The sequence below is a fragment of the Camelina sativa genome, chromosome 18 (genome assembly GCF_000633955.1).
Source record: "Camelina sativa cultivar DH55 chromosome 18, Cs, whole genome shotgun sequence".
NCBI lineage: Eukaryota > Viridiplantae > Streptophyta > Magnoliopsida > Brassicales > Brassicaceae > Camelina > Camelina sativa.
In genome coordinates, this window is record NC_025702.1 from 8,349,658 (window position 1) to 8,358,280 (window position 8,623).

The window sequence follows — 8,623 nt, forward strand, 5'->3', positions numbered from 1 at the left end:
CAAAACTTCCACGACCAATTACTTCCTTGAAGTTCCTAGTAGCTGACTTGATCTCTTTGTGAGAAAAGATTCTTGAAGTGTTCCAGTTCTGCATCTTCAGTTGTGCTCCTGATACAGATTTTGGTATACTGTAAGAATCATAAAGCGAAAACCTTGTGGGGGCAAAGAGAAAGCATTCTTCACATACTGGTTATCTCTCTTTCTTTGTTTCTCTGTCTCCTCGTGCAGATCGACATCAAAACAAAGACGAGGAAGGTGGCAAACAAAGCTCCACCAGAAACTCCAAGCAAGATCGCTATACGGTTCTGCTTCCTGTGTTTCTTATTGGTAGGGATAGTGACTTGTGGTGTGTCAATTGTTGAAGACACATTGTTGCATGATAGTGAAGAGAACGAAAGGCATGGATTTCCCGTTGTCCTGATAAAACAGAATTTCAGTCATGCCATGAACACTTGAGCAGAATATTGTTAGCAAATGCCGAGACAGAAACTGTATACCTGACTTCCAGACCCGTCCGGTTAAGAGACTGTGGCAAGGGGCCTACTAAGTTGTTGTTTTCTAAATTCCTGAGAAGAAGTAACAAAAAGATTATTCTTTGTGTGAAAATGGTTATGTACAAGCTACTTCTTGATCTTAATGTTTACTTACAGGAGACGAAGTTTCTCCAGCTTTCCTAATGTTTCAGGAACTGATCCTTGTAAGCTGTTGTTTTGCAGGTCCCTTCAAGAAATGGAGAAATACTTTAAAATTTCCAAAAAGAAACAACGTATATCCAGAAAATCTCAGTATAATATCACTTACAAAACTTCAAGGTTGGCCAGATCTTCCAGTTCAGAGCCAAAAGATTTCAACTGATTGAAGCTCAAATTCCTAGTTATACCGTCAGAAGCTTTTTAATACTACAGGAGACCTAAAAAAATACGTTAATGTTATATGGATGAGTATTACAGTTTCTGGAGATGCTGGAGGCTGCCTACATTCTGTATTGCTCCAGTAAGTGATGTATTATGCAAGTCGCTGCAGGAGAGAAGTGGAGCACACTCAAGATAACACACATGTATACATGAGAAGCTAAAAAAGTGGTTGAGGAATTGCTAACTTACAGTGTCTTGAGATCGAGCAAGTCTCCAAATGTGGGACTAATGGACCTCAGGTTGATTTGTGAAAGAAACCTGGACAGCCAGAATAAGAAAAATATGAGCTGAGATCAAGAAATGTTGAAAGCTATAGGTATGACAAGAATCTTTTGTTTTACAATGATGTAACGAGGTTTCCTTCACATTCTATGTGGTTCCAAGGAAGCGGAGTACATGGGTCATCTTGCCATTCAAGGTCTTGCCCGGTAAATTGCTCTATGACTTTAAGTGCTGAAACTGCAAAGATAACTTAAAACATGAACTTTAGCTCTGGTGGAGTTTGCTCTATCCAGGAAAAATCAACAGACCTGTGGTAGAAGAAGCTTCAGGAGGGATTTGGAGTATTTGATACACCTCAAGAGCGTTCACCTGAGGATTGAACTTTATTTTGCCGAGGGTGATGTTTAACGTACTGATTTTGTATTGCGTAAAGTACAAAGTACCAGCTTCCGAACTGGTCACTGTGTAATCAGATTGTTTGACTTCACCATTGATCATTACACTAAAAGAAGGGGAGAGTGAAAGTATCCCAGAAAAGTAGAGGATAATGTAGTAGTCCCCTGGTGTACGTAGAGAAAGCATATACGAGAGACTGTCTTTGCGAGCAAGAATTCTTGCAGTCTGAAGAACAGAAGCTGGCGGATTCTCAGTAATGTTGAAGGAAGTCTGTTTTGTGAGTCTACTGAAACTCGAAGAGGCGTGAGACGGTGCAAAACTTTGATCTGGATCCCATATTCGATCAAACGGATCTAAAGGGTACCTGCCATTCAACAAAATTCACAAAGAAAGTTCAACAAACCACACCAAAGAAGGAAAGTGATCAAGTTCAGAGGCTGAGAATTCATACCGGATAGTCCCATTTGTGTATCCGCTATTGATTCGGTAACTCCTCCTGAGAATTACATTGGGTGAACCTTCCAGGCTGTTTCTGTAAGCACCAAAAGAAAGTGGCCGTACTTCTAGAGAAGAGATAACCGGAATGCCTCTCCCTTTAATCGCAAGCAAACAAAGCAAAAGAGAATCATTGTTGACCGGCCAAACCAACTCTTCAATCCAAGGATCATTGGTTCTAAGATCAACAGTAGTAGTGATTCTCATTCCAAGAGAGACATGAAATGCTGGAGGACTGTTCTGGCTATCATAGTTTCTGTAGACGAATATAGCCCGAATCAGAACCGAGGACAAGTCCTTTTTTGTCACAGGTACCTTATAACATTGGCGATCATGAGTATCCGGGAAGAGTCTAATGGGAACACTGAAAGTAGAATTCTTGTCGATGTACGTAACCATGCTAGTGTTACCCGTTTGAATATAGTCGTTGTCTGAAACCCAGGAGATGTTATAAGCCGCAGTGTAACTTGAGCCGCCGCAGGACAAACTTAAGAAACCTGTTTCATTACAAAGATTCAATCAAACAGTTGAAAGCAAAGGAATAAAAAGAGTGTGAGAAAAAGTCTAGGATCTGCATACCATCTGGATTGGAGAAACCAAACACCCAAAAGCCACTGAACAAGATCAAATCGACCCAAAAGAGCATCATCTAGTTCCCTGATTGAAATCTGAAGAACATATGTTAATTAATTGTTCTTTCGTTTTCTTGTATGGTGTATGAATTAACTCTTTAAATACATGAAGATGCGAATGGTGATGACTCGTAGGTACTTTACTCAGTGGTCATAATTTTACTAACAGTCTGTGTCGACTTAATAATCTAATTAACAATTTAACTACAGTGAATGTTGTTTTAGACTTTAGTCTTCCTTACATACAATAGAATGAGATAGTGTCAAATATGTTGACTGATATTTTGGTTGCTCAATTATAAAGAATGATCATGAGAATTATGCTTCAGAGAGAATCTTCAAATGCAATGATATAACATAACGTTTTGCTTGGCTTCAACACTAATCCTCAATGCATCCTCCTTAAGCTTTCTTTCTCATAAAGCAAAACCATTTTGGACAAAATAAAATAAAATAGAAAACCTTTTTGGACAAATTGTTTATATACTAAAGTCTCCCAGAATTTGGAAACATATAAATACTAGCAAATTAATTAATGCCTTAGAAAGCATAACAATTTTCATTACGTCAAAGTCATTTGAAAATCATCTCTAATTGATTTCTGTTGGACTTTATCGTCTTAATTAAGGTTTGAACCCTCTCCTACAGGCTACGACATACTAACACATTTTATATGCTCAGTTTGGCCTATTTACAAAACTTCGAATTCTTCTATCGAAAGTTTTTAGTATATTTTTTTTAGAAAAAAACTCCGAAGTCTTTTACAACTAAACGCAAAGAATGATGACACAAAAGTCATAGCAATGTAAAATCCCATTAACAATATTTAAAAAAAAAAAAAATCATTTTTGTTTATTTAACAAAAGAACTGTCATTCTGAAATAAATCTTCTACAAGTAAAAATGGAAAATAGTCATAACAATGTAAAGACAGAGCATACGAATGCTTGAAAACCTTAAAAACTAGACATCAATGGATGGAGTTTGAATAGCTTCTAGGTCTTCGGATTTCTTGCACCACAAATCACCCCATCTAGTTTTAAATTGCAGAATCTCCATCACGACCGCAAACAATCCAATGACACCAATGATGATACTGTAGGCAATCTTCCATGAGCTTCCAGGTTGCAAGAGGGCTAATCCCTTGTAGATGTTATAGATGCTTAAAATAATCACTATATAACCCATAGTGTGATGATACCAATTCCAGTATTTCCTATATTTATGATCCTTGTCCGGTCTTGCTTTGAGCGCAAGTATCTGAAGAAATCATAGAGCAAACAGAAGTATCCCTATCATTGTATGTGGCGTAGATCTCATTCCAGTGTGCTTGGCCATATAGATTGCAGTTCCTAATCCTCCCAATAAACCGACGACATAACCTGTAGTTTGGAAAATGATGTGAACGTAAAACCACATGGGATCGAGTCCTTTGTAGGTCCTCATGTACCTTGCAGCCATTGCTCCAATAGGCATAAAAATCCCCCAACAGACCGCGTTCACCAGTCCATGGATTCTTTTGACAAGAAACATGTTTCCATTCACTGATTTTGTGGCTGTGACTCGTCCGGACAGCAAATCCAAAGTAGCCATGGATTTGAGATGATTTCCACTCATGGCGTGCATCCCAAGTCTATCACCTTCCTTCAGCGGGCCGTCTTGCCATAGATGATTATCGACGGTTGTGTTAGAAGGCAACACCATAGTGGCGAATATAGTCATCTCTCCATTGAGAAACTCAGCGGCTAGTTGTGTAACACGGAAGCTGAGAGGACCTTCTTGAAGCATAGTTGAATAGTCCTTGATTGAGGAAGTATAAGCGCGCATAAAACCAGACGTGGAGTTACGGTAAGCCAAGAGAGTTTGAGCACCTAACATGCCTTTTCTCGTAGGGTTTATCCCCCAAGCAATCCAACTGGAACTCTCGATGTTGGTGTGACGATATGCAACTTCAAGCACTCCGGTTTTTGGAACATAACTGAAGTGTAGAAACGAATCTAACACCGGAAGGTCAATGCAAGAACGGAAGTGTTTTCCGTTTTTAAAGATGTGAGAGTCACATCTAGCCTGAACTCCATCGGTTGTTGCTCTAGTGAAGTATGGAGCGAGCACGAACAGAAAGCACAAAACCACAAATATGGTTCTTGAAGACAAAGACATGATGATGATTGCGTTTTTATTCGGAGATCGCACACGTAGATTAAATCTTCCTGAGTCAAGAGTCTAGTTTTGCTTTCGAAGAAAGATTTATGAATTCCTCGAGTTGCATGAGTTGTCTATTTATATAGCCTTTTCGTACAATTCCAACTCCAACTGTAGTTGGGAATCGTTTTTTTTTCCTTCGGCAACATAATTTCATATTTGTGGCCGACATATTTTCCAATTATTCTGCGAAGTTATATAGTAGGTTAACTAGAATTTATTAGGATTCTTTTAAATTTATAAAGATTTACTCTTAATATATATAATTAATTTGGATACTATAAAAATTTAGAAAGAGTTTTTAAATCTGTAATAGATATTTCGCATTATATCGTATGATTATTTATTTTTTCAAAGTTACGTACAGGATCCGATGATTATTATTTTAACATTTTTTCAAAGCACACCAAAACATATCTCTTTAGCTACATGATTGTAAAACCTTTTCATCTAGAACTCCAATTTTGATAGTTTTTTTTTTTTTTGCACTTACAATGTCTTTTTAGTTTTTTTTGATATTATTTTTCCAAATTTTTGTATTTTTTATCATTTACTGTAATTACGAGTTATTGGCTTAAAAGCCAAAAGAAAACTCAAAACCAAGTAATTCCAAATTAAACCAAGTCATATATGTAGATATGAGCCTACTTTGTTAAATAAATCTCTTTTACTGAATAACCTGACGGATTTGAAATGAATCCAGTCCAAAACTTAGATGAGAAATTAGTTTTACTTTTAATATTATATACAGTGTTACAAAATAATTACTTTTAAAAGAAAAAAAGACCATATAAATTTAACAAAATATATAAATTTAACAAAATATTTCCGTTCAGATTACTATCTAGTATCAAATATAATTCCTTACCAGATTTCATAATTTAAACTCTGAAGATCTGGATGGAGAGGATTCACTCTTCAGCGTCAAGTTCTGTGGGATGATCACATATTGAAATCTCAAAAACTTTATAATTTCTCCAAAGAAGATATAAGATCGATTATTAAGGCCCTAACAGAACTGATTAAGTCTCTCTACTGATTGATTTGGTCCATCCCTCTTTCTGTATCGGACTACGTAGTTGGGCTAAGTAATTCAGGCAAGTTAATATTTTTCTTCTTGCAATTTCAATATAACCAAACGATTACATATATATATATATATATATATATATAAACTAGAAATACTATAATTAGTGCCTATCTGGTAAAATGCGAGGCCCAATACAGAAAAAAAATAAGGATTTTTTTAAAAAAATAATAAGATACTAAAAGCTGATATTTGTTTTGCTAACTATATGGGCTGTCAAAATATTTTATATATTAACTTCTAAAATTTTGGGATATTTTTGCTAATTATGGAGACCTTTTTCTAATTTTAAAACCTATTTTATTAATTATGGGATATTTTTTCAAAATATGGGACCTTTTAAATAATTTTGGACTTTTTGGGAGCCTCTTATTGGACATTTTTCAAATTAGGAAGCATTTTTACTAATTTTGGGAGTTTTGAAGCCTTATTAGTTTTAAAAAAAACCTTCAAAATGGGATTCAAAATTTTGAGGCCCAATACGAATGTTTCATTAGAATTGATGAAGGGTTGGGTCTGACTATAATTAATCACAATTAACGAACAAAAAATACACAATTAAGTGAAAAGAAATTATAAAAAGGCAAAAACGTATATTGATCTCATATATTCCCAACTAAATAAAATCAAATTAAATGGATATATTGGACACCCGCCACAATCATTTTAGCTAGTAACGTTGACAATTAATTTTCATAGTAATTATAATTCTATTAATTGTAATTCTTTTCATTTTAAGATTAGGGTTTCGCCACACTCTTCGTTTCTCACAGTAAATGGAGGGCGATTTTAGGGTTTCGCACACAGAGGACCAGGATGCTACTATGGCGGATGTTGGGGGAGGGGGAAGCCTCCGGGTGACCCTCCGGACAAGTTTATGTCGTGGGTGCAGAAGGTAAAAGGTAGTGGTGGCGGTGGGATCCTTTCCCCGGATGAAGTGTTGGATGATGACTTTGTTACGGAGAGGGTGAGTTTGTCGTTCCCACATGGGGAGGATGGGGAACCGGTGGTAACAATTGAGGAGGAAGTGTTAACGACCATGAACGGCTTATGGCAAAGGTGTATGATCGTGAAGGTGCTTGGTCGCAACGTCTCGGTTTCAATGTTGAGTAGGAGGCTAAGGGAGTTGTGGAAGCCGGTCGGAGTGATGTCAGTGATGGATCTGCCTCGCCAGTTCTTTCTGATTCGTTTTGAATCGGAGGAGGAGTCCATGGTGGCTTTGACTGGCGGCCCATGGAAGGTGTTTCGCAGCTATCTTATGGTGCAAGGATGGACTCCATCTTTTGATCCTATACGTGATGAGATTGTTACGACTCCGGTTTGGATTTGATTGTCAAATATTCCAGTCAACTTTTATCATAAGTATATCCTAATGGCCATCGCAAAAGGGTTGGGGAAACCGATTAAGGCGGATGTGACGACCCTGAACTGTGAGCGGGGTTGTTTTGCGAGGGTGTGTGTAGAAGTAAACCTGAAGAAACCCCTAAAGGGGACAGTGATGATTAATGGGGAAAGGTATTTTGTTATGTATGAAGGCCTAACCAATATCTGTTCTCGTTGTGGTCTATACGGCCATCTGGTGCACTCGTGTCCTCAAAATAAACCTGCTCAAGTGGAGGTAACTCAACCACTGCAGGTCCCTGTGGGGACGGAACCGGCTCGTACTGCTGTTGCTGATGAGGGTTTTACGGTGGTACAGTCGAGGAGACGGAGAGCGGTGTCTCCGGTGGCGCCAATGGTGTTTGCGGTGGGTGGTTCTGGTAGTGAGCAAGGGATTAATCGCGGTGGACCAGTTAAGGAAACAAGATCTCGGATTATTTCGTTGGCTAATAGTTTTGGAAGGTTAGAGGCGGATTTGGTATCCCGTGAGTTAAGGGATTCTGATATGAATGATGTTAATAAGGAAAATAGAGTTCCTCAAAATCTAGTTCCTCAAAATCTAGAGATGCGGGAGAAGAGTCTTGCACAAGGTAAGACCGTATCGCAGGCTCGAGTGGTGGTAAAGCCTAAAAATGGGAACAAGGAGGGCCTTAAGGAGAGAAGAGTTGGGGGTTCGAAGGCCCATGAAAATAATATGATTAGGCTTAAACAAACAAAGGTAACTAAGCCCACCCCGGTTTGATTTTCGGCCCAATTCGTGTGGAATTGTAATTGTCCTCGAATGGCAAGAGACTCAGAGTCGAGAAGGAGAGCTGGGGGAGATCGGGTGGTGCCGTCGCAATGGGGTGTGAGATTGGTCCGGACGGCGGTGGTATGGATCCGTGGAATACGATGATCCCTGAAGTTTTGGACTCTGGGCAACCTAGTGTAGGTGGTCAACCTGATGATCGGCGAGTCATGGCTGATGACCCAGGTGGGAGTTTGTGTCCGGTTGACGAGACCCAATGAGGTTCTCCCCCGTTTGTTCTGATTTTTGTTAAATCAAGATCAATGATTAATCTACTGCTACGGAATTGCCGGGGGGCGAATAAACCTAATTTCCGGAGATCGATTAGATACATTGTAAAGAAGTGGAGCACTGATGTTCTGGCGATTTTTAAGACACATGCCGGCGGTGATAGGGCGATGCAGATTTGTCGAGGACTGGGGTTCGAGTTCTCGTTTCGGGTGGACGTGGTTGGTCAAAGTGGAGGGCTGTGGTTACTTTGGCAAGCTGGGATTGGTGAGATGGAGGTA

At 38.7% G+C, this 8,623-nt stretch overlaps 1 protein-coding gene and 1 pseudogene across 1 annotated transcript in view; both read right to left on the reverse strand.

The window, feature by feature from the left end:
• LOC104763241 (probable LRR receptor-like serine/threonine-protein kinase At5g48740) overlaps window positions 1-2,826 on the reverse strand; it is a 5,034-nt gene extending 2,208 nt beyond the window's left edge. Inside the window, exons 1-10 of the mRNA XM_010486643.2 lie at window positions 2,607-2,826; window positions 1,984-2,524; window positions 1,445-1,896; window positions 1,256-1,373; window positions 1,104-1,172; window positions 949-1,017; window positions 802-870; window positions 649-720; window positions 498-566; window positions 188-417 (exon numbers count right to left, since the gene is read on the reverse strand). Coding sequence (XP_010484945.1) covers window positions 188-417; window positions 498-566; window positions 649-720; window positions 802-870; window positions 949-1,017; window positions 1,104-1,172; window positions 1,256-1,373; window positions 1,445-1,896; window positions 1,984-2,524; window positions 2,607-2,676 — 1,759 coding nt within the window. The 5' untranslated portion in view covers window positions 2,677-2,826. The remainder of the gene's footprint in view (window positions 1-187; window positions 418-497; window positions 567-648; window positions 721-801; window positions 871-948; window positions 1,018-1,103; window positions 1,173-1,255; window positions 1,374-1,444; window positions 1,897-1,983; window positions 2,525-2,606) is intronic.
• On the reverse strand, window positions 3,622-4,818 carry LOC104763243 (annotated as a pseudogene).